The sequence below is a fragment of the Atheta coriaria genome, unplaced genomic scaffold (genome assembly GCF_025399875.1).
Source record: "Atheta coriaria isolate IRGN ID8LTWV9N9 unplaced genomic scaffold, Caltech_Dcor_3.1 hic_scaffold_9_pilon, whole genome shotgun sequence".
Classification (NCBI taxonomy): Eukaryota; Metazoa; Arthropoda; class Insecta; order Coleoptera; family Staphylinidae; genus Dalotia; species Dalotia coriaria.
Window position 1 is genome coordinate 3752333 of NW_027045451.1, and position 26301 is coordinate 3778633.

General features: G+C 36.0%; 4 protein-coding genes and 2 long non-coding RNA genes across 11 annotated transcripts in view; 2 read left to right on the forward strand and 4 right to left on the reverse strand.

Moving 5' to 3' along the window:
- Positions 1-4203, reverse strand: part of LOC135798739 (high affinity cAMP-specific and IBMX-insensitive 3',5'-cyclic phosphodiesterase 8-like) — a 30031-nt gene extending 25828 nt beyond the window's left edge. Inside the window, exons 1-2 of one of the 4 annotated variants that reach the window (XM_065311673.1) lie at positions 2471-2696; positions 899-1216 (exon numbers count right to left, since the gene is read on the reverse strand). In XM_065311673.1, coding sequence (XP_065167745.1) covers positions 899-1040 — 142 coding nt within the window. In that variant the 5' untranslated portion in view covers positions 1041-1216; positions 2471-2696. Of the gene's footprint in view, positions 1-898; positions 1217-1958; positions 2234-2470; positions 2697-3985 lie in introns of those variants that run through there. The other 3 variants (XM_065311674.1, XM_065311676.1, XM_065311677.1) reach the window with 3 other exon arrangements.
- Positions 4204-5125: 922 nt separating this feature from the next.
- On the forward strand, positions 5126-7219 carry LOC135798641 (SAGA-associated factor 29-like). 2 transcript variants are annotated; one of them, XM_065311528.1, is made up of 5 exons: positions 5126-5262; positions 5333-5589; positions 5928-6209; positions 6267-6498; positions 6559-7219. In XM_065311528.1, the coding sequence occupies exons 2-5, from the start codon at positions 5431-5433 to the stop codon at positions 6738-6740; spliced, it is 855 nt and encodes a 284-aa protein (XP_065167600.1). In that variant the 5' UTR covers positions 5126-5262; positions 5333-5430; the 3' UTR covers positions 6741-7219. The 2 variants fall into 2 exon arrangements, with proteins under 2 accessions (XP_065167600.1, XP_065167601.1); XM_065311529.1 differs by having other exon boundaries at positions 5132-5266.
- On the reverse strand, positions 5278-5867 carry LOC135798646 (uncharacterized). Its single transcript, XR_010549758.1, has 2 exons — positions 5776-5867; positions 5278-5720 (listed from the first exon to the last, which is right to left on the reverse strand). It is a non-coding gene; the product is annotated as an uncharacterized lncRNA (long non-coding RNA).
- LOC135798644 (uncharacterized) lies at positions 6802-7628 on the reverse strand. Its single transcript, XR_010549757.1, has 3 exons — positions 7489-7628; positions 7054-7423; positions 6802-6987 (listed from the first exon to the last, which is right to left on the reverse strand). It is a non-coding gene; the product is annotated as an uncharacterized lncRNA (long non-coding RNA).
- An 8-nt stretch (positions 7629-7636) lies between these two features.
- On the forward strand, positions 7637-9734 carry LOC135798643 (polyadenylate-binding protein 2-like). Of its 2 annotated transcripts, none has more exons than XM_065311531.1 (5): positions 7637-7777; positions 7914-8160; positions 8217-8479; positions 8554-8687; positions 8749-9734. In XM_065311531.1, exons 2-5 carry the CDS (start codon positions 7917-7919, stop codon positions 8762-8764), a joined length of 657 nt encoding a protein of 218 aa, XP_065167603.1. In that variant the 5' UTR covers positions 7637-7777; positions 7914-7916; the 3' UTR covers positions 8765-9734. The 2 variants fall into 2 exon arrangements, with proteins under 2 accessions (XP_065167603.1, XP_065167602.1); XM_065311530.1 differs by having other exon boundaries at positions 8765-9734.
- Positions 9735-11726: 1992 nt separating this feature from the next.
- On the reverse strand, positions 11727-17078 carry LOC135798754 (la-related protein 6-like). The gene is made up of 2 exons (XM_065311698.1): positions 15869-17078; positions 11727-14252 (listed from the first exon to the last, which is right to left on the reverse strand). The coding sequence occupies exon 2, from the start codon at positions 14237-14239 to the stop codon at positions 12791-12793; it is 1449 nt and encodes a 482-aa protein (XP_065167770.1). The 5' UTR covers positions 14240-14252; positions 15869-17078; the 3' UTR covers positions 11727-12790.
- Positions 17079-26301: the final 9223 nt, after the last annotated feature.

Here is a 26301-nt window from a genome sequence, read left to right on the forward strand (position 1 = left end):
ATAGGTTTCATTAAGGACCAGAGATTCTATCAGTGTCGAAAGGATATTATTTCAATGTGGCAAACAATAGATGAATGGTTTATTTGTCTTGGAATTTATTATTGTTCTATTTTTGTATCTTCATTTGTTGTTAAGGAATGTGCAAATTAGTCAAAATGACAAATGTCTAATTTTAGAATTGTTTTTGTCATCGATGTGAGTTAAAAAAATTGATTAATGTTTGTGAAGCTTTCACGGATATACCATTGAAGTTATTTTGATGAATTCGGGTATAAGAATAGGTTAAACCTAGGAAAATAAAATAGGATTCTTTTTATAGCAAAAATTTTACTGAAAGGATGAGAAATAAGGGATGAAAGTTTATATGAAGATTCAATCACAGTTATAGTTATATAATTCACTCCCAGATGGCGCAAAAGTGCATTGTAACCATTTATCATTTTTTAAAATTAAAATTGAGAATATTTTCGCCAGATAAAAAATAATTATGCTATTAATTATTAAAATCTACGCAGGCAAACACTAATATTAAATAAAATCGCAAAATTTGTTAGTTTTTAATTAAAATCAAAAAAATCAGAATTATGAAGAAAATTTGTTGCTTTTGCATAGAATAATCCAATAAAATGTTTATGAAAAATATTAAAATATAACCTGAGAACATAAACCTGTTGTTGAATTTTCTCAAAATTTCCATGAATAAACCAAAAATATGAATCCCTTACGTGAATTTTTAAACCATTGTTCATTTCTCTTATAATTAATACATTTAAGTACAGCTCAAGTATCATGCGGCTAAAGTTTAAACGCTTTTCGCTTGTTTGGCGTTGTGTCGCTGTTTGCGCTGTGCGCGCACCAAAAAAATAAAAAACCGCAAGCACACATGTGAAAAAATTACCATTAGCGCTGACTGCGGCGTTATCGTTGACGTTGTGCTGCTGGTGATGATGTTGTTGCTGTTGGCTGTTGTGTTGACTTTGGGATTTGTCTATGGCATTATCATAGACTTGCTCCATTGTTATCGGTTCAATGATAGTCATCGTCCGTACGCGCGCACAGCGATCATTAGTTCCGTTCAATTGCGCTCGCAATATTAATATATTTTTTTTTATTATTATTGTTACTTAGCGCAAGTAATGCCGCACACAAAAATTAATCAAATCCACGCACGCACATGCTTTCACTATCACACACCTCTACATTATTCCACTGTTTGCTAGAAACAAAAAATAAATATTTTTAAAACACTAACCAATTAACCTTAGGTGTATTTTTGCGTTAACTAATTCATTGCAAAAATAATTTCCAACGTCGAAGTCGTAATTTTAATTTTCAGGACGCGTCGACGGCCGCACGTACGGTGCGCAGACGGGTACTACACGCGCCGCACGAATATGTTAACAATAATTATAACGTAACAACAAATTCGTCGCTCGAACGTAGAACGCGCTGCTTTGCTTTTTTTCGGTCGGCTGTATAACGCAATTGTACCGAGAGAGCATGCGGCGCACGGTGAATAATTGCGCTCGCTAAGCGTTTCACCTTAACATTATTTGTTTTGTTTATATTCTGAAACGTCTCTTATTTGTTGAATAACCAGCGCATTCAGCGCACTAATTAATTTATCTTTAAGTGAATTTTGTAATTAGGAAAATTAAACAAGCTATAAATAAAATAATCATTAAATCACAAAAAGTATTTTCTATCAAATAATTTTCTTACAAAATTTATTTTTTATTAAATTATACGCCAAATTGTTAAAGAATTTTGTTAAAAAAATTATTGCAATCAAAGTTATACACAAATAAAATTAATTTCAATAAAAAATCATAAATTTCTCTGTAACTTTTGATTAAATTATGTTAAAAATATAAAATCGATTTATTTAGATTCAAAATTTAATTCTGAGTGAATTTATATTAAACATTTTATAATAAAGTAAAAACTGTAAATTATACCTTGTAAATGATTGTTATTTCACGTTGAAGATGCGAACGCGACTGACAAGCTTCATAGCAACTGATTTTCCAACCACCCACGACGAGAGATAAAAGTATCAGCCATCGCGGATGAGCAAACTAATCGAAAATTCCGATAAGTGCGCACAATGCTCGATAATGAACTCATACGCAGGATAAATCCTGGCGCGGTGTTAATCAAGCCGTCGATATCAAAAATTTTGCGCTAAAAAACTCGACTTTAAGGATGGTTTAATCCGCATATTTATCAGCACGCGTTTAATTTTAATTTTTACCAAATAAATCCCAAATAAATCCAAGCTTAATTTGTATTAAAGTATTGAAATAACTTATTAAAACCGATATCGTACCCGGACCTGCTGCAAAAATAAAAGACCCGACGAATTCACTCTCTGATAAGATAAAGACCGCAAGCGATTTTAGTCGTTTTAAGCGCGCGTCGCGTTCTTATGCATATCAAGCATTTTTTTGGTTAATAAATACACTCTTACTATTTTGTGTCATGTTGCCACATTATTCCAACCTGAAGCACGTGCATGTGAATGCTGTGTGTATGCATGTGAGTAACTGCACTAATTTTTAATTCTTTTCACGAGCTGTTACGCGGCTTGTTAGCCTCGATCGATGTGTAATAATTGTCGCGCTATCGGTCACGATCCGCCGAGTGCGAGTGTCCATCGACGGACACACTGCCGCGCTGACTGACTGACGAGCTGATTTGTGGCAGGCGAGAGAGTCCGCGGAGAGTCGCCTTGCGATTATATTACTTGCGAGAAACAACCAAGTAGTCACTGACCAGCTGCATGCAGGCGGAGCACATGAGTAGCTCAACGTACACCTATGAGAGATTGAAACTGAGACACAAATGGACACAAAGAAAGTAAAACTTCCAATGTTTTTCAAATTAAATTTAAAATGCGCATGCGCTATAAATGACAGCTTTTTGTATACATTAACCCAACTTTTGCTTGTTTTTTATTAAGTTTTGGACGGGTTGGATACAATCTTGTTCTTTAAAGTGATAATCGTAGTTTCTTACTACAAAGTTTTTAGTATTTAATATACGCAGGCGTTAAAATTGACAGTATTGCTATATATACCTACATTAATCTAACTTTTGCTGTTTCTTGGTAAGTTATAAAAGGTTTGGATGAAATATTGTTTTGTGAAGTAAAAATCGAGGCTTCTTGCCAGTGTTTTTACCAAAATAATTATGCGCATGCGCTAAAAATGACAGCACTGTCATATAACCCTAACTTTTACTGTTTTTCTGTTCTGTTTGAAAAAGTTTGGCTACAATATTAGTCTTCGAAGTGAAATTCGTAGCTTCTTACCACCTGTTGCGATTGCCTCACAACCGCAAGCCGATGAAAACTGAAACATGCTGCTTTCAGCGTAAGTATTCTCGATGATCCAAGTATCAGACAACTTAATAAATCCAATCTCACGCATGTGCTTGTTACCGCCCATGGCTTATAATAATTCTTGCACGTTGTAGCCCACGAGTAGCATAACATGTGTAACATGTAGCGAAACACAAATATTGCGGCTTGCGCAAGCTACGACATTGCGCATGTAGGTACTGCAGCGAAGGAGTGGTGTAAATAAATATTTACCTCAAGTGCGTCGCGTCACGTCAGGCTCGGGAATGGAATAATTAATTAGCTTCTTCGCTGTGTTGATTCGTGAGGGCACCCGACACGATGGAAAGTCGAGTCCGGCGAGTCGCGTGTTTCGCCGGTGTTTGATAACAATACCAGCGTCGAGTGGACGGCGGTATGAACATTATGCGATTGTTAATCGTCAACATGTCAACGTAATTGAATTAGTTTATTCATAATATTAGTGATATTGTAATATGAATAATGACTGTGTATTAACGTCAAGTATGTGTAAACAATACTTGCGCTAGTTTTCTTATAGCTACGTCGGATATATTTCATTATTAACTTGAAAAAGTTTGAAAAAGTTTTTAAAACAAAGATATTAGTCAAAGAAAAACTTACCTCGTTTGAGTTTCTCATTGTTGTCGTTTTTCTTGAAGGTATTTGGTTGACCAACGCTGGAGCGATGAATGTGCTCAAAGAGCTGGCTGGGGGAGCACCCCATTAGACGCGCGGGCCTCCGCCGATGCTGCGGAAGCTGGGCGGCTGGTGATGATGGACGGACGCGCACCCAAACAATATGCGACGCGCGAATCGGTTAATTCACGAAACCGACATGCCGATGCTGATGTATTTTTAGTGTCGCCACGGCCGTGACCGCCGCACCGTGCCGCCAATCAATTAATTGTTGTTATTTTTATTTACGTGCGACATCTCCGCGCATCGATTGAGATGCACAATGCGACACTTTGCAACAAATGTGCGTTTGAAATATTCGACGCAATTTAATGGTAATCAGTTTAATTTTATAAAATAATATGTTTGATAACAAATTAGTTTGCGTTAGTTTTTGTTAGTGTTTTTCAAAGCGTTTTTCACGCGACGAATTAATCGAGTGTTGTGACGGCGCGCGCGAGGACGACCACGTCGGCGGCGGCGACGAATGCGATTGCGACGAGCGCCTGTTGATTCTCGAGACGGGAGCGACGCGGCCGCCTCACAAGAATGTGCAGCGACGTCGGGACGGCGGGGGCGGTGGGTCGGGGGCGGGCGTGCGCGCCGCAACGACCGTATCGACGCGCTTCGGCTAGGAATTTTTGGACGCGGTGAAAATGCGTTCGGTCAATGCGGCCTCTTTTATATTCAGCATTTTCCAACATCAAACAAAACATTGTTTTGTTTTCAAATAATACAGAGCGTGCAAATATTTAGATAAATTATAATATCTAATATACATTCAAATTTCATACAAATGAATTTTTAAAATTGTATTATTGTATTTAAATTTAATGAAAAGAAATTTGTTTATAAATTTTGTGGAGTTAGTTGAAATTATTAGATTTTTTTCATTTTGCATCAAAATTTAATGAGGCGGATCAAATATATGTAATCTCATACATAGATCAACGTTTGAAACTAAACTATATTATGATTACAGGAAGAGAATGATATAATTTTAAAAAATTTGTAAAACAATGGAATTATTCATGCAATCACAAACGTTCTCTACACATTTGATATAGGCAACCCAGCAAACACGCACAAATTGTTTTGTTTGTGTCATATCTGTCATTTGACTTTCAGAGCATCGCTAGCTTGATAAACCTCCAAAATATTATTCTCTAATGTTTTACAATTTAATTAAACACAACATTGAGCCTAACACGCTGCTGAACATTGTAAGTAATGAAAACTGCACTAATATAATCAATTTATTTGATTTAATATGCTCTTAACATCAATTTACAGATATTGTTATTGATTGTGGTGTCATCTTGGTATCATGCAATAGTCTTGTCGCGATTTTTCAATAAATCTTGTTTGAATAATTGAAATTAAATTTCAAAATGGCATTTTCATCAGATGCACAAGCCGCACAGCAAGTGCAAGATCGTTTAAATGCTCTTTACACATTGGTGCATGAAGTTGAACAAAAACGCCAACAGAGTGAAAATGGCCTTATACCTATCATGAAGATGCAAGATGAGAAAACACAGCACAATCAGGTGAGTTCTCTGATGTCTCTTCCACACTCACAAAATATTGGTATGCATTTTCCAAAGAGGTAGCAATAACCTCGTAAAAATACTGTGCTATTTCTATTACTCCTGTCATCCCGACATTCTCCTGAGTAGCTCTAGAATTTGAAATTGTTTTAGTGTTATTCTATTATTTCTTTTGTATATACTTACACTATCCACATATAAACAACCATGAAATAATAAGAATAAAATTATTATAATTTTGTATTCCATGTGAATTAATTTGCAAATGCCATTAATTTGCAAATTTGCAAATTTGCAAATGTATCTGTCAATTTTTAAATGTTTGCCTAATTTTCCAGTCAAAATTGAAAGCTCTATACAAAGCAGCACTGAGTCACGCTGAACAAGAAGAAGAACTTCTGCGCGAGGCTTTAGAGAAAATTGTGGAAATTCGCAACATAAAGAATGAGCGCCGTATTAAATCACGCATGGGCGGTAATAAACAAATGATGCGTAAAACATCGTGCTTCTCGATGCTTCAAAACCACGCGGAAACATTACCGTTGTATGTTGGTAAACCGGGAGAGAAACCACCGCCACTTTGCGGAGCTATTCCAGCAGAATCAAATTATACAGCTAAGGTAAATAATAGAATAAAAATCACTTCTAAATAAATGATTAAACATTCTTTAACCTAGGTTGGCGATATGGTTGCAACATTTGTTGATACTGCTGACATGAATGATTGGATTCTTGCTGAAGTAGTAAGTTATCAACACAGTACTAATAAGTATGAAGTAGATGACATACTGCTGGAGCAAAACCAGAAAAAACGCCATACAATCAGCAAGAAGTTTGTCGTACCTTTGCCTTTGATGCGAGCGAATCCTGAAACTGATCCAGAAGCTCTATTTCCGCAGGGAACTATTGGTAATTTATATCTTCAATTAATATTTTTCATATTTACTGAAAATATACTTACTTCTGCAGTTATGGCTTTATATCCTGGTACATCATGTTTGTACATTGGTGTTGTGCGCAAAGCGCCCCAAAAGCATACGGATGAATACGAAGTATTATTCTACGACGAAAACTGCACGAAGGGTTACAGCTGTCCGATGTCGGTGGCTCAGCGTTACATAATTGCCGTGAAGCAGAAGAGTAAATCATGACAGAATCAATCGGATGCGAATTCCGAACCGGATGAAATTAGTTTCTAATGATAACACAACGTTTGATAACTTTATTTTTATTTCTTGCACAAGTTATATCATATAGGCATAGACAATTCGGTTACGTTTCTCTGTTTTTAATCCTGGTCAGGTCGCAATTGCAGAAAAAGTCGTAGCATGTACCGAAAATGAAACAGAAACCACGCATGATTATACGTGGATCTTGAGAAGTGGGCTGGGCCGACTGCTAAGGTTCCAAATGAATTATTTTAATAAATAACATGCTTGGTTCTTTATAACATAGAATACTTACTATAGAAACATTGATGAGCAGTAAAAAGAGTGAAACGAACGTCGCCATCATTATACTTGAAACTACGCGTTAATAATGTCGAATTTGCTTATGCATTCTTAAATGATTTGATATTGGTGTGATTCATATGTTTTATGTTTTGAGTAAATTCTTTGACAATAGGTAATTAACTTTGTTTGCGATAATTTACGATACCAAGTAATTATTAACGGCGAAAATGCTGCTTAGTTGCTTTAAGTATTTCTTTTAGGTGCTTGAGTTCGCAGTCACAAAGGAAATTGTAACATTGCTTAAAAATGAAACAATATCCAGCCAAGGGTGATGTTTCGACACTGTCAGAGTTAGGATTTTGCAATACGACCGGTGAAATCTATAACAACAACATAACAACTTAAATTAATAACAGTATTGTTTTATTATCTTAAATATATTTACCATTAGCGATATAATCAATACGGAGAACAATATCTGTAGTGATCGTGAGCTCGACATTTTGAATTAAGGCGGATTCAAGAATGAACGTGTAATGCGGTTGCATACCTTTCTTAAGTATGGTGACACTGACAGTTGGCAACCCTGTGGGAGTTCACCGCACCGCTCGTTTCTTCATGACACGGCCGCTTGGATTTTTGGAAACACCGGCTTGAAGCATCATTTTGCTACACGCGAATCAATTTTACAAGTTTCGTTACTAGACTGAACGTAGGTCATAAGTTATTCGTAGGTGAGTATTTACACATTTGTGCACAGCTATCACGTGCAGCTCTCTTGAAGATTGCATTCATTTTTATAAGTTTGACGCGTCCCAGAAACTAACCTACCCGCGATGGCGAAACAACTAAGCGTGTTGTCGTTTTTAGGTCATGGCTGATAACGAAGATCTAGGATTAGGCGCCGAAGACCAGTTGGATTCGCTGGACGATAAAAATGGTATCATTGACGAATCGATGCTGAACGACACAGACGTCGATGGCGGCGGCGGCGATGACCCAGAACTGGAGGCAATAAAGGCCAGAATGCAGGAGATGGAAGAAGAGGCAGAGAAGTTGAAGCAGTTGCAGACTGATTTGGATAAACAAATGAACATGGGTAGTCCACCTGGTCTCAGTAAGTTGGACTTTGTTGTATTTGAACTCAATTACAGAATTTATTGCAATTTACAGCTAGTCCTTTAAATATGTCTATTGAAGAGAAGGTAGAAGTTGATAATAGAAGTATTTATGTGGGCAATGTGGACTATGGGGCTACTGCAGAGGAACTTGAGCAACACTTTCATGGCTGTGGATCAATCAACAGGGTTACAATCTTGTGTAACAAGTTTGACGGTCATCCAAAAGGGTTTGCATATATTGAGTTTGGAGATAGGGATGCTGTGCAAACAGCCATGGCTTTGGATGAGTCATTATTTAGAGGCAGACAAATTAAGGTGAACTATTAAGATGCCCTACAGAAACAAAAAAAATAATAGAAAAATGTAAAAAATTTGTTTTGTTATCTTAGGTAATGTTAAAAAGAACAAATCGTCCCGGCATGTCATCGACGAATCGCCCGCCGCGTGGGCGTGGATCATTCCGTGGAGCTCGAGGAACGACGCGTGGCTTTTACGGCAGTTTTCGACCTTTACGAAGGCCAAGGTAGATTAATCCTACTACCCTAACCCGCCAAGATAGCGATTTTATCTGGCTTAACTCAAAGTTATTCGAAATTCTAGAAGCTACGCCCGCCGAGGTGGCTACTACGCACCATATTAACACTCGTACGCGGTTCTATTCCAATCCGAGGAGCCCTTCATCACACCCACGCCGACAGCATTCCAGTGCAGGTTTTTATGCCTTTCACTGTTTATTTCTTATACAGATCATTTCTAAACAAAAAACAAACAAGTTCGAACGTACACGCTTTGATCAGAGAGAAAAAAAGAAAGAAAAAAGGATCTGCTCGAAAAAAACATACCAACTAGAAGCAGCGCTGCGTTAGACATAGACATAAGCACTAAAAAAAAAAGAAAAAGATTATTGACAGAAAAAAAAAACACAACAAAAACGCAGTTAATAACTAAGACAAAAATTAAGGTTAGAATTCGGTTGGATGTGATTGAGGGATAGGAATTGTATGTGCGTGTTTGCGTGAGTGGAGTAATGAATGAGTGTGAATTTCATATTTACAACAGTAATCGAGATGAGTTAAGAGCTTAAATCTATTGTATAATGGAGATGATATTATTTCGGTTCATTTACAGAACTACATGCGAACGCACTGCGCGAAAGCTGTGTTCGATGATGTGTGTTGAACATTATGCCACTACATTATTAATTGTTCATAAGCTTGCAGGTACATCGTCTCCCACTACTAGTAGATGGGTTCTGCTATCGTTATTTTTTATTTCATGTTTTTATTTTTATTTGCATTACGTTACCTCCTCTTTATTATATTATACAGCTTAAAAAACGAAAATCTAAAAAAAAGTACTGGTAATTGTATAAAAAAGAAAGAGACAAAAAAAAAACGTAAAATAGTGCAGTTACATTAAGTTACTTTGCAAAAAAAGAAGGGAAAAAACTTTGTAAAAATAAGCAAAAGAGGTTTAGTTACAAAATTTTGATGTCTTATACATGCGTAAAATATTCAACACAAAAAATACAATTTCAAACAAAAAAGATCTTAACTGCGGTATAAAAGTACTCATTTGTGTTTTTATTAATTGTCACCATATTCCCATGTGTTAATTTACAGAGTCTGGTACATACACAAATTCCATCATTGTATGATGCATTGCCTATGGTGAATATACATTTCTACATTTTACAGCATTTCAGAGATAGTGTGTTTATTAAAATGTATAGTTAAATTTCAGTGGGGCCCATACACAATTGTTTACACCATTTTTTGTCACACAAATGATACGCTGTTGATATATTCTGAATATTCTACTCGATCCAACACGAAACAGTAGCATTCAGAATAACTAGCAACTTTCATCTGATTAATAAGCTCAATTTCAACGCCAGCGAAGCGTAGCGAATTTATGCCGCCGTCCGTTCCTTTCCGAATGACTGCATTCGCAATGTCAAGCTCAATCGACATCATGCGCCTATGAACTTGACACTGGAAGACATGTAGAAAGAAGTAACACGAATCTGCATAATGTGAAACTCTACGATCACACAGGAATTATTTTCTTCACGCTGTTTACGACCGTTTGAAGCGTATTGGAGTGTTTGAAAGCTTTTGAAAATATGGAAAGTGCGATACCCGTAAAGTTGCACGGCGCTATCACGATAGCTGCATACCGTTATTGCGTGGTGGCTCTTTTAATGTGCGCTATAAATATGTATAAATAAAATATACATTTACAGGCTTAAATGTTTGTCAATGGAAACCAGCAGCGAGTTCAGTGATGAACACGCTAAACATGGCACGGTGAAAGTAGAATTGTGTTTATGGACTTACCTATGCACATATATACATGATGTGTTAGGAAAACGTAGAGTTAAAATATTATTTTAATTAATTTATCGCATATTTGGTAATCCGCTTTAGTTAGAGCGAAAATTTAAAGTGAATCCTTCAAATTTACTAGTTTCAAATGAGTTTAAAGCGGATTTACTTAGCGAAATTAGTTTGAGTTAGTATTACTTATAGCTGTTACTTAAATTTTATTCCTTTTTTAGGTTTTTAAGCATTGTTGACGCTTCAGTGAATTTTATTCAAGTTTTACTTTAGTAGAATCTACTTTTATTATCATAATAATTTTCATTTGACTTGTAGATTTTTAATGAAAGGTGAAACCAAATTTTTGGCTGTTTAAATCAAAATTAATGAAGCAATTAACTTGATTTGTCGCCCGAGTGGCATGCATTAAATCCTAATTATCACCGCTGCGATGAAAGTCACAATCGAAATACAGATAAAAGGAAATTGAAACTGGAGCCGAATCTCACAACGAGAAAAGGGAAAGTCAGACAATTATTTCGATGTTTTGTCTAGATAATTTATGAACACATGTACCACACACAACCTATGAATACATCTAAATGTATTTACAATGTAGTAATGTAGGGTAATTCACATTTAATATTCGGATTGTTTCGAACCTGCTGGTGAAAACCTTCAATCACCAATTTTAATACGTATACTCTGATTCAAAACACTCATTAACCCTGAAAATCGAAATTCATTGACATTCTGTACCATATACCACAAGCATCAAGCATGTTCTGAATGTGAAACAAGGATACAACTAGTTAAATCAACCGTTCTGTGGAGTTGTGAACATGACTACGGAGAAACACATCTAGAAATAAAAAAAAATTCAAATGCGAGCGATAATCCTTGACACCTATACATCGGTTGAGCATAAAAATCAACGTCCACGGTTCATTTTTATCTCGGCTTCATTGATCACACATCTAAACCGCGATTTAAGAATGGAAATAATCACGTAATTAACAATTTGCAAAGTTATTTAAATACAGCTTCACTTACATACGAACGTTGAGACGTGGACCATGAATCATTATATGTCCTTAAATTCGGTGGAATTCACCGTGTTGGATTGAAAGGCGACTTGAAACAAGAACCAGATATTTGTGACCCAAATTTAAACGCAGAGAGAACTGCACGGATCAATCGTAGCAAGCAGATATAAAGGAATATAAATATTCTCAATAATCAACATTTTATTTATTTTTTATTTTGCATTTCTTGTATTTTATCATAACATTTGAAGCAATAACATGTTATTACCACGTTTACTTTTATCATTTTTAAACACAACATAACTAAAAAAAAACATCAACAAATTTCGAAATATCAAACGCACCACCTCGCAATATTCCATCGTCAATTATAAAATTGTAAAATAAATAAGAATCCTTCCACACATATTTGCGGCTTATCACTTACATTAGGAATTGAAGGAGTTTACAAAGAGATACACATTAAAACATAAAATATCGTAATATTTAAGTTAATTTTAAAACGTTGGGATCATAAATAAATTAAATAAGTGTTAGAGAACGCGAGTGTCACGTAAAGAGTACCGTTTACGTATTTATAAACATTTGATCATAATAATGATCATGTAAACAATTAGTCAAGAATAATTAAACTAAAATGAATGATTTAAATAATAAATAAGAGAAAATGATAACATTAAGGCAACTTTTGAGGGAATGTTGAGATAATCTAAGCCTACTGGACGGAGAGTTTTATACTTAATTGAAGCCATGCATAATAAGATTTAAATAAGCAGCCTGCATCGACAGTATGCGTTGGAAATTTCCCTTCATGCTTTCTAATTATTTAGTTTTCCATGAAATTCATTCATTAGGTGTATAAACGCGCGCGCTTCTTTCGATCCAGCACGCACGCACTGCTTTAGATATACAAATTAACATATTGACGCTCGGGTTATAGCAACTTGTTAAATTTTTCAAGGTGAAAGTTACTTCTAAACCATGCGCGAAACAAAGACGCCGCGTATCTTGAAAAAAGTCGCAAACAACAGAATTGAGGTCAAAATGTAATTTATCAGTTTATTGAATGGTTCGCGAAGATTTAACTTTGAAGGGTTCGGATCGTACCCGTTGTTCGGTTGTAAGAAATAAGAAAAATGAGCAAACGAAAAGAAAAAAGAACGGAAAAAAACGCCACGAGAGAAATCATTTCGACCGTGTCAGACTTCCGATCATTCCAATCTCGTGAGTGAATAATATTCAGTGGATATGCGATTCGCTTACGAGTAGATCGTCCCCAGCGAAGGGCGATGCTGACGGAACCCCTTGGAGCCATCGGGGCCCTTCGGCATACGCACCACGTTCTCGTTCTGGAACGCCATACTGTTGCTGCGGGACCGCGGGGAACTGACGTCCGACGCGACGCTGCTGGTCGACAAGCGTCGCGGGACGTACTGTTGGTATTGCTGGCCGGCGGCGGCGAGCGCCGGTGGAATAGCGCCCAAAACGCCGCAACCGCTAATTGAAGACGCCGCCGAACTTGTCGAGCTGTTGCTCACACGACGTGGAATAAACAGGCTAGACTCACTCGAGTCACGGCTGCCGTATGAGAGGCGGCGCGGCATAAACATAAAGTTAGCCTCGGTGCTGGAGGCGGACAGACGGCGTTGGAGCCATGCCACTGGTTCGGTACACTTGGGTGGGTAGTTGGAGGAGCCGCGACGCATCCGCATGCGCGGATCCGCCCTCAGCTTATCCTCTGCCTCCGAGCTGCTGGGACACGTGGAGCATTCGGTATCAGTGGGCGCGTAATTACGAGCTTTCTTCGCTTGCGTCTTCTTCTTGCGCTCGGGATGCGGAACGGCGTTCAGCTCGTAAACCTTTAGTTGTTCGTAGGTGGTATTCAGTTGTTGAGCAGCACGTGCGCTTTCAGAGTTGACAAATTCAACGAGGGCAGTTACGACACCCGCCAAGGAAGGGTTCTTGTTGATAAACTGCCTCACATCTGCGGGTATCGGATTGCCGGGTCTTAGAATCCTAATGAGCGAAATTTCACCGCAAGCGCGGAAGAGCTCAGCAACATTTTCTATAGTTGGTTTTTCAATTGGTAAATTAATGGCTACCACTGTACGTGATGGGGTTGTCTCGTCATATTGCGGGAGCGGATCAAGTCTACGCAACTTAGTACCAGCTTCATTGATCTCCAATTTAGTAGATCTTTCAAGAGCATGCGCCACAACGCGCCAGTCCTTGGTGATGTGCTTGACGCGCTTAAAGCTGGAGATCAATTTCAGGGAGACGTAACCCTCCTTGTTGCGCTTGACGTGCTTGAGCAGAAACGCGTCTTTGGTGATGTTAGCATCAGAGAAGTAAAACTCCACCTGCTGGACAATCTTGTCAGCCAGCTCCTCCGACGGCGGCGTGAAGAGCTGCTCCGACACTTCGGGCGTCACTTCACAACCAGAATCTTTACCGCCGCCACTCGAACCAGTGTCAGAGGCACTGTCACTCAGATCAGCCATGTGCGCACCTTCATCTTCATCCTTTTCATTCTCAACGCCCAACTTCTTTTTATTATCAAATGATAACGAGACGTCGCTATCGATGCTAGAAATACTGTCGCGTGTTTCAAGGCATTTCGGTGGTGGCGGCGAGTAGCTATCGCGCTTTTCTTCCATAATCACCACCGCCTCCATTGCCGCGCTAATTTCCTCTAGTGGTTCAGGCATTCTGGAACAATATCTGCAACACAACAATTACAACCTCTTATATTTCATGCGCAGTATAGTTTCACACACTCAAATTATTTTATTTATTTTATTCCGTAATTAAGGCGCAAAACTCAAGCGAAACTCGTGAAAGCGCATTGAATTCAGAGCGCGCGTGGACGACGCAGACGCGCTCCAACAATAATAATAGGAGCAAGTTTCTAATGAAATTAGGCACACGTGAATTTCAACAAAATTGAACGCATTCAGCGCGTTTTATACATGACAAGATTTCACTTAGTAGGTACATATTTATAACACTCACACCAATCACCAACATGTATTATACATGCGCAAATAAAACGAAAACGCAAACAATCGACACACACGCGCTCCGAAAAAGCATTACAATTGCAATCAGCAAATTAGCAATTTATTCCGAATTTATTTAGCATAATAACTGCGCAACAATGATAATTGTCTTGTTTTCAAACTTTCATTTTTATATACGAATGTTGCTAGGATTATTCATGCTAATAAAATTTCATTTGATAAACAACCAAAGTCAATCACATCATTTGAATGCGCAGTTTTCATCGTCTTGCATTAATGTCATTCCATGAACTACAAACATTAGTAATACACGACATAGATCTCATTAAAGGTCGACAAATCTCATAATGTCATATTGATGTAGATGCACGAGTACAGAGAACTCGTAATTCTTAATGTAAGTTGAAGTAATAATATTTGCAATTGTGTCATTATCCAACATAAATTAAATCAGTTGATATATGTATTGTGCTCATGTCGTGAGGATCAAGGTTATCAACCATCAGAACACAATTAATTAGACATTTAAAAGTTCTTAAAATAAATCCGAAAAAATTAATTTTTTTCACAAATTTTTCTTTAATTTAGTAAGAAAATGCGTAAAATGATTTTTTATGGTTTTTAACTTTCCTGGAATAATCTGTTTACTGTTTTTTGCATATAATCTCAATTGTTAATAATTCCACGAATATATTTCTATGTTCTAACAAATTAAAGTTAATTTTCTGCGCCATCAATAATACGAATTCATTCAAATATCAGCAATAACTTTACTTTTAGTTCACGTGTATGCAAATTTAGTTGTGGTGCATTTATTGCTCATAAAATGTGTTATTGTTTACTGTTTTGAAATCTAATACAGACCGGTAGTACGTAAATTTCCCGACTCAGAAGATATCCTCGGAAATATCAAGGCAAATTACCCAAGAACAAAATGTCGTCTATAAACATAACAATTTTACTACTCGAACAAATGTACGCGGACATAGCGAGCGCAATTGCCGGCATGCATTTCAAATGTTTAAACTTTACAATAAACAAACGATTGCAACTTCCGCACGCATTACCTACTCTCGAAACAGTACGCTTGATAGAAATTAGCATCTTTTCTCACGTGTCTTTCTCGTCTAATGAGTGATGCAGAACAAAAAGAAGCAACGGTATATTTTACGATTTTATCTATGCCAATGGCCGACTCACGACGCCACATCGCCATTGCCACGAACAACAACTCACTATATATTTCTTTTAGTGTTTAAACTTGATTAACACTCAAGCCAATTAAAGTTAAACGCATAAAATGTATGTTTTTCATACCTGGTGTAAATGCCAAAGTCTTCAACTTTCTTCGCAAGCTCTGCAAGTAAAATCTCTTCCTCCCAGCGCGAAAAAAGCCGACGACTCAAAACCGCGTAACCGATTCCAAAACAAACAACGATTTTCTTAAGTCTAGTATCACAATTTGTAATTTTTCGCCACGCTTACAAAATCCCAAAAATTATATATCAAATAAATATCACTGAATCGTTACGTCTCCAACTGGAAATTCAATCGTCGAAAAAAGTTGTTCAATTCTTCAGTTTCAAAGATGTTATTAGAGTTGTTATGGTTGGTCGTTCGTACAGCAAAAGTCCTTTACACGCAAATCCGTGCGATGATCACACGCATTGCCACCGCGTTCCCAAAAACCCGTCGGGAAGAGAGTCCAGTTCCAGTTCTTAACCAGCGCGCGAGTTATCTTCGTGTTTATATCTGTGTGTATGTATGGTGGTCGGAGGAATTGGGTCACAAGGAACACGTGGATGCGCTACTGCCACGACTCGAACGTCTGGTGACCTAGCTTTCTACTGTACTAAACGTCGGCGCTGTCCGCCGCGCTCTTTTATACCGCGACCGCGACTCTCAACTTTTTTCGCGGGCAGGTGCGCCCGTGCGTGTGTGTGTGTGTATACCGTACCGGATGGTTTACAATGGCCGCGACGTCACTGTGATATTAGTCCCCACTCGAAATTACGTTTCGTTTCGAAAACGCGTAGCGATCACAATCTTCTTGCTGATAATATATAGCTCCAAATTTTTTTGTTTAGCGTTTTCCAATTTCAAGTTTTTCTACGTCCACGCACACCAGTAACTACACTGCTAGCAGTTTATAAGTTTGGTTATGTATATGCAACCTGTACGGTCCTCCTGGAGTCCTATACGCGGGCGGAGAGAGGTTATGCTCTACTTTCGAGGATATATTGATATCGCTGCCAACCTTCCTCTGTGTAGGTACAGATGGTTGTATCGTATGATATCCTTGATAATGCAGTCGTCCTCCTCCTCTTGTGGTATCGGCTCCTGGCACCGTCAATTCGGTTGCTGCTAGTCTTCGAAGGTAGTCTGTGGCGTGCGGATGGCAGCGTCACGGCCAGCTAATTCCCTGACCTACCGCAACTCGAATGCACCTCCAAGAATAAACTCAATCAAAACAAAGCTAGTCTGACATTATCGAACCGGACGGGACCCTTTTTGGAAAAAATATGAACGTGTCACATTGTTTTTACCATCGCTAGGTTTTGTTTTCGTCTATAGCCTACTATAACTAAAGTTTTCAGTATATCTAATACAAAATGGCCGCTGGAGGAGAATTTCATGCAATGACTTAAATAAATAATCATTGTGAGGTGTTGTTTGATTTGTTTCGTCTTGTGCGCAAATATCAACATCATTTTATTGAATGTATGCAATTTTACACTGTGCCGTCCGCGAATGTTGTTTCAAGAGTACACCATTGTGTGCTTTGTGAAAGTCAAGTTGAAAACCGTGCGGTCGTTACTTCTGCGCGTTCCATGGCGTTCCATTCGTTTGCTGCACGTTGGGAGATTCTCGTGCAAGACTCTCATCGACACCGCGTTTGCGTTCTTTTCGATAGCTCAGTGAGCACCGCGGTCAAACACCCGTTTTTGGTATTATTGTAATTATACATAAACATACCACCCATGCACACTTAGTATTCATTAGATTTATTTTATTTATACTAATAAATTATGATTTCAGTCATTGTGCGCATGCGCGTCACGCATATACTTTTAAATTCTACCGCAGTAGCTCTGGTGGTGTTTTTCCTAACCTGATATAACCTATAAACTAAAAAGTATTATTAATGGTGTCTATTTTTAAATTGTACAAATTAAAAACATTAAGATGATAAATGTGATTGGTACAATTTAAACATTTCACACTATTTCCGTTCTACTTCCACTTCTAATCACTTTAATTCAATTCCCTGGTCAATTATTGAGTGAATCAGACTTTCAACAATTTAATGTCGTATTTTTGTGCGTACGTTAATTTTACAATAAAAGAAAGTATTTAAATGACACAAACAAAAAGAAATTGCAATTTTTATGAAGAAAATGTCGAAAAATTACATTTGAGTATTCATTTGATGAGATTTAATAGAGTCAACTTTTTATTGGTCCTTAAATGTAGAACAGCGAGAGTGAATCACTCTCTCATCTCGTCAACTCTCATCTCGGCGATTTACCTACTCATTTTTTTCGTTTTCGTCACACTTAAAATTATAATAAGGCATAGAAATTTAATGACAATTCAGAATTCTACACTTTAACTCGTGTTCTTTTTTCATGTTGAGAAAAATATTGTCACTTTGCTGGAGGTCGATCTTGTACGTTCTACTTTTCACAGCTACAACAAAACTTGCCGATTAAAGTTTCTATAATTGTTCAAATGTTCCACTAACTGATATAATTATACTTCACGAGATATCGTTTTATAATTAACTTATTCATACATTGAATGACGTTGGATCTGATAGCAAATATTATTAATCTTCATAATATACTATACGTTCGACAAAAGTCGACCTCAAGCAAGAGAAGTCGAAAAGAAAAAGTTAATTGTTATAAAAATTGCTTTCATAATGAAAATAATACATTTACCGATGTGTTTGATAATTGTGAAATTCTTTTTTCTTCCTTGTTCTCAAAAATTGAGCATAAATAGAAGCGGAAATGCGACTTAAATTGAACAATTATGAGAGAATGAAGAGGAGACTGTATAATTACTTCATTTATTTTTTCACGTCGGGAAAAAAGTGTTGAAAGAATGAAATCAGGGCTTCTGGCGTTTTGTTTCATTAATATAACGAGGAATATTATTAGAAAGTGTTTTGCGTGTGCTCGTGCCATAATGTCGATGGGGAACTTGAACTTGAACAATGTTTACAACAAATTGCATGACTTCTTTACTACGCTTTAGTTTTTTTCGTGATTTCACGGTTGATTTAACAAATTTAACAACTCAACCACTCAACAACTTGATCAATTTATTCGATAATTTAATAATCATATTAAAATTTTGAGATTTTAAACTCATTTCACTTACTTTTATGAAGAGAAAAAAATGAATCCTTATAGCTGATCCTCTGACGCACTTATCTTGTTATTGATTTCCTTGAATTCACTTTCTAGCCACTTGTAGGACTTCTGATCATCCCTTTATCAGGTGATTCATGTCCGCATACATAAGTTGTTGCAACTTTACATTTTATTTGCGTGAAATTGGTAAAATTCCAGAAAACATGCTAAACACATTAACAGCCACACACGACCGCAGGAAAATCACAACAAACCGACTTACATGATGCAAACTAATCTGGCTGGCGGTGTTATTTTCAAGTACAATATGTGTGCCGTTCAGATGTGATAATTCAAATGGCTGTCCGCATGTGCGAGTGTGTGTATTTATAATTAGCACGCGTTTAGTGTCGGTGAGCGTTTGCTCGTGCGGCGTCCGTTTTTCCGGACTGGGCACCGATTGGAGGTTACGCCAATCTGCCAACTCGATTAGCTCATATTTACCTTGTGTACACGTGGAATTTAAATCGATTTCAGTTTGAAAACAAATGAAAATTAAATGCTTAAATTCTATTGAGATTTCAAGGTTAATTTTGAAGATTTTGGTTTTATTCAAGTTGCTATAAGTTTTTTATTTAATTGACTATGAGTTTTCATTATATATGTTATCATTTTAAAGTATTTGTGCTACTGACACATCTATTATGATAATCCACAATAATCCAGGACGTGTAGCAAACAATCAAACTACGTGAACTTGACGACGAAGGAAAACCGACGAATACGTTTCGAGGTCACGACGGAAACGAATGAAATGCGCGCATCAACGTTTTACTTTCAATGGCAAAATGATCCGTATCAGTTCATCACAGCGCCGCATTAATAATTATCTCCTATATATTTAACTACCATCAATAAATCGTTAAATTAAAATAAATGTCAAAATCTACAAAATTTGCTGCCATCTATAAGAAAGTAGCTGATAAAAAAAATTTTGATGCCTGCCCTGTTATAAACTGGTACAATCATATAGGGCAATGTTTCAAGATCATCACCGCAAACAATACTGCTCAATTAGTGATGAAGGTGGACGACAAATTCGTTCCGTTTTATTTGCCGTTTAAGTGTTTCCACCCAAAGAGACACATGCGCGTATTCACACTTATTATGGTTATTATATTTGTTACGTGCGAGATACCTGTAATTTACATACGTTTTGTTTGTTGTTACTTGACCTAAAAAATGGCCATTCCATTCGAGTGGTTGGGAGGGACATGTTCATTTGTGATACACGCTTTACGGCCAGAGCGAGCAATGCAAAAAGTATTGTCTGCTTGAATGAATGTTTATTTGTTTATGTCCAAGTCGTATTTGTTCGCTAATCGATGGAATGATTGATACTTCATTAAACAAACGTTTACGATTTTATTATGTTGAATGTATCAGTGATTTATGTTTAATTTATTAACTTACTAATATTTTGCAAACCCGTTCGTTACTTATATCGCAACTCCAACATTGGAGTAGTGAAGTATAATTATTATCTTATTTTATGTGTATGTCAATATAGTACTATTAAATTTTGTTACACATATCCGGATTAATAAATAATCACAACCTTTTCTGTAAAAATGAAAATGTCACTTTTCAAAATTAATAAATTACGATTTTTAACTTAAAAATAAAATTAGAAACATTAACATTTAGTTTTAGTGTTTTTACAAGTTCCTGTTACGAATCTGAATAGATATATCAACAAATTAGAAAAAACAAATGAACAACCGATTAAATTACAAAATTCATAAAAAATGTAAACATTATCTAATGCGAATATAATAACTGGTATATAAAAATTCCCATAGATTTAATTTTTAACGTAAACTCGGCAAAACTAATTCAAAAACATTTCCAAACCCGGATTTACACTACAACCAATAAATATTACGAGTATCTACAGCAAACCGCGTAAAATTTCATATTTGTGTAACATTTTTATAAACTTGCATATTTTGCATATTGTTTTATGCATAAATTTATGTTAATTCAAAATACATTAATTGAATCCATCAATAAACAGAAATAATGGTGTTACACGTTTAATGGGGAGTCATGCTGGGCAATCCGGTTACATTTTACATAAAATGTAGAATATTAACAATAATAAAACGTGATTCATAGAAGAGAAATCCTAAGTGTATTTAAAATTCTAATGTAGTTCCTTGTAGGATGTAAAAGTTGGGTTTTGGTTATTAAACTGCAGCCAGACAAACCAATGAGTCAAATTTTACTTTTACTTATCCGAATCAGCTGTTATATCATTTATTAGTAAACAAATAAAATTTGTACTTAAATAGGAATTGATTGGGAAGAGAAAACTACTCGTAAACAAAAACAAGTAAATTTCTATGTTTCTTTTAATTGTAGGATATCTTTAGGAACATCCTTTATAAGTAGTTTTAGTTTATGTGAACTTGGTCATGTGTAAACAAACTTAGTGTTCATGAACGTGATTTTGAGCATGGCAAAATTATACAACGTTTTAACCTAACGCAATTTCCTGTTTTTTTTTTTATGTTGTGTGCTTAATGATAGAGGATGGACTTTTTTAAGAAACCGAAAACATATTTAACTATTTACCTACTACCTGCCTAGTTTACTACCAAATTAGTACATGGTTTTCTAATTTCCAACTTTCTGAGTGCTAGTTTTTCTTTAGTTTCATTTTATAATCTACAGTGTGACATAGAAAATTATCAATAATTATCTGCTTTTCTATAATTTCATTAAAATACATTTGATTTAATTTTAATGCATTATTTTAATATTTTATTTAAAAATGTGTAAACTTGGTTGCCCAATATTCGACGCACGAGTTTCTGGATTACATTGCACGTGTTGTTTGTAGTTCAATTGTATTTCAGTGCATGTTTGTGTCTGGTTGTGTTTGGTTTGTTGTGTTGTGAATCGACTCATCACGTTTAATTGCCCACGCAGCAACAAGTTCGTCGAAGCCCCCAAAAACGATAAACACGACTTAAATTAAGATAAGTACAATAACACATACATTGTCACGATTTTATAACATGTGGTTAGATGTTCGCTTCGGTGAATACCTATTTTGCACGTTTTTTGTTACATTTGATTCATGAAGAATTGGAATAAATGTTGTATCCGCAGTAATACTTTACATGTTACATAACTTAATTGCCACGAGCCATCCAAACGATTTACAGAAATAATAAAAAACACTAATCTATTACGAACACAATATTCAAGTGAAAAACTGTTCTATTCAACTTTAAAACCTGGAATTATTGAGGAGGAAATATTATGTTTCATATGTTACCCACGTGTTATTTGAATTATGTGTGAATCGAGTCAGGAATTGGCCAAAATATCAAATTGTATATTAAAAATCAAATCAATAACATACTTATATTATATTGTTGATTATGGTCCATGGTTAGCTGAAAGTCAATAGTAAACATTATTAAATAAAAAACAACGTTGAAATGAATTGGTCTATTAACCTTGCCAATCATACGATTCGTCAAAAGTAGAATATGTGTGCAATAAATTATATTGTCGAGAATTCTAGGTATAATTCCACGCACAACGTAAATATTTATTAAACCTTTTCATTTGAGTTCCGAAAATTTCGGTGTAAATATTTTGTGTGCTATATTAATTCCAAATGTAAATTTAATGCATATTTAAATCAAATATTAGTTCATTGGGCACACAAAAACAACATCACAATGCATAATAAATGTTTTCATTGTATAATCATCTTAAAGAAGTGATGACTCGTTCATCAATCATAACAACAAAAAACAAATACTGAGTGTCTTACAAAAACCAAACAAAAATTAAAAAAATATAGTTTAATAAAATTTATAATTAACTTTCATTTAGTTTCATAAATGTGTAAATATTTAATTTTATCAATAGTTAATTCAGGATCATGACTAGTACCTTTTATGATTTGAACTCGTAGAGTGTTGATTCGTACGAGAAGTATAAAAACAATAAAAACGTGCGTTTCGATCGTCGATCGTCGATGAAGCGGTTTATTCATAACACTGTCTGAACAGTACAAGCCGTTGGCAAATGGGTCAAGAATATCCACTTCGTTCATATTTATATATCCACCAATATATTTTATATGCGAACTTACGAGAAATGCTTCGAAATGCTTCAAAATGCTACTAAAACCGCAGTCGGCGACCACACGTTCAAATTGTATGCAAATCTCTTTGGTCCATATATCTTTTCGATTTGCATTTTTTTGCATTGCAATTTCATTGCTACATTTTGACATATTTTATGTTAATTATCAAGTTAGAAATTGCAGAATCACATCACCATTCGGCACACACGCACATGCGGAGTGTTGCTATGGCAACAATAAACAATCGCTGCAAATTTGATTGCGATACGCTCTGTACACTTAAATATGAAATTAAAATAGTAACGCATCAAATATTTTTACATTTGCACGCAATTTAAGAGTAATTACTTTGTATTTGTTCTTGAATTTCTTTATTTTCTATTAATTTCTAAAGTCGTTTGTCAAAATTAATGAAAATTAATTATCTTACACCTTAGTTGACACACCTATACGCAATTAATTATTTTGTGACAGCCTACAGAAATTTGTTTGATGAAACATAAATAATTGAATTAATCTTGTTTTAATTAAATCAATGGAGTGCAAACACTTCTCAATGCCTAATAATGATAAACGTACTTTAATCGGATTTTTCCTTGAAACACATAATAATTGTGATTATTGGCCACGAGCATTTTATGGCTTTTTCTTACACGTATTATTATGGCGCGCAGATTTTTTATTTTGTTTCACTAGCACGTTGTAATGTGGTAATGTTAATTAGCAGTTAAGTATATGACTTTAGTGAGTGATTTTAAGCGAGCGCAATTTTCCTTCGACGATCAATGATGATATCAATCACATGAATCGAGTGTTTAAAGTCTACAGACCTTGATGAAGGGTCATCCATGTAATATTTAGGTCAGGTATTTCACTAGATATAAAAATTTAAAATAGCGGATTTTTAATTTTATAGGAACTAGGAAATATTAATGCAATTAAAGATTGTTTCAAATGAATTTCATGATTTCAAGGATGATCACAAATTAGTCTCTTACAATTAACTTAATTGAATAAACAGTTTATGTCAGTCATTCATTTACGTTAAGAAAATAAATTCGGCATTAGTCAACGAGTCATAACCGTATGGTAGGTCGTGCTAGCGGAGTCAGTGAAGCGTGAAAAACCAGGAAACATTTGTTGTCGCTTTGGATGCTCTGCGTTCGAAGCAAAATGCTTTACTCTTGGCATATTGTTCTCTCCTGACAGGCCAATGTCAACCGGGGCACGATTCTATTCACGGCGAAAAGGAAATAAATTCAATTCTTGAGTCTTGTTGAAAACGGAAATATTACTTTCCAGATGTGGTGTTTGGTTGTTTTCTTTTTCTGATTTCTTGTTCTTCCTTTTTAATTCGTCGGTAATTGTATGTTGGCCGTGACGATACTGACAAGACTCTCAGTCACATCTTGCCCGCCTTGATCTAAACTTCCTGAGGTCGTCCGGCTTTCGCACATTTCATTTCCTGACCGCCCGGATCCGATTAATAACATCCGCACTCGAAATTCTACTCATAATATGTGCGTGTGCATGTTCTGAGAGGCCTGCTCGCCTCGGGACGAGATGGCGGCGAGGAATTGCACGCGGAATGAAATTGACTTGACCTTTATCCTATTAACCCATTGATCATGAACGCAAACAAACTAACAAAAACGTGTAGGAAGTTATAGCTCTCATAGGAAGTAAAAGTTTATGTTTACATTTTTAATTTTTACTCTTTTAATGTACTATAAATTAAGTAAAACAACATTTAGGTTAGATACCCAAAATTTTTCTCTATTTTTTTTATTTTCAAACGATGAAAATTTTTGTTTAATTTAATTTAAGTCTCGGAGAAAACAAATAAATTACATTTAAAAATTAAATTCGAAGGTCCTACATACGGAACTAAGATATATGTAGGTAAGTTTGCAGGACAAAAAACGAAAAAAATATTGAATTAAACAGCATGATCACGATCCGGGTGGTAAAATGCAGTCCTTGTCCCAGTTTTAATAAATACGTACTTACCAAATCTGCTCACTGATCGTGAATAATTTCAATTCGCACCCAGAACAAAACAAGTAACATACACACAGGATCGCATTAGACCAATTTATTTCAATCAATTTTTGTATAACTTTCAATTCAATTCAAAACTTCTATCTAACTCCAACCCTATTGTGACTAAGACATAATATCTTCATAGGTGACCAAGTTTATTCAACATTTGTACATATGAGTAGAAATAGACTCGACTGTCTAACAGCTTGACACTTTGAGAATTAATTGCAGTATTACACGTTGCGATTTAAGCTACTTATAAAATAATTACACGCCCTGACTGCCGCCTCTAAGCGAATGCATAAACATTGCTCTCGTTAATTTACATCGCGATCATTTAACGGCTGGTGCAAGGGCCGGAATTTGTGTCAATTATAAAAGGACATAGTCATTCATCTTACCGAACGAATATCACACGTATCAAGGTGAGTCCACCACGACGGGACACGGAAAAAAACCGCCGACTTAATTTGCGCACAACAAACTGTAATGCGCCACGCGACGAGATAATTTATCTTGACATTCTCTCCAAAAGAAGGGCAGCCGCGGTTCCCCGCGTTGGTCTTTAATAAATGACAGGAGTTATTAACTAAACGACGCATACACGACATCTACACGTGCTTTATTATAATTTATTAGTGAATACGCGGCGATTACACGCCGCTGATTGATTCATTCGCCTAATGCCGATTGTAAATTCGAATTAAACGCTGGACATTGTCGCCAATGCGAAATCGCATGTGCGACCCAGTTCTAGTGAGTTATAAATGTCGCATATACATTGGTCACTCAAGGGTGCAAAAGTAACGAGCGAGTTGCGGTCTTAAATTAAAGCCAACGATCGCATAAATCAGCATAATTAATTTTTGATATACGAATATTGACATCAATTTTACATTTGGTTGCATTTATCTTGTGAGTTGTTTTTGTGTGATAGATTGTTGTGCAATTACCAAGATAATAACCTTCAATTATGTTCATTAAAAAGAATTAAACGCATTAATGTTTGCAGATCAACAACAGTAAGTAAGCAAATTAATATAGTCATGTAACACTAGACGTAATAAGGTAATAACACGCAGTCGTAACGATGTTCCCGTTGATGGGTTACTGACTGCTGGCTTCGTAGATTATACTGTTCCTTGGCGGTCGATGGAACAAAAGCAAAAGACGCG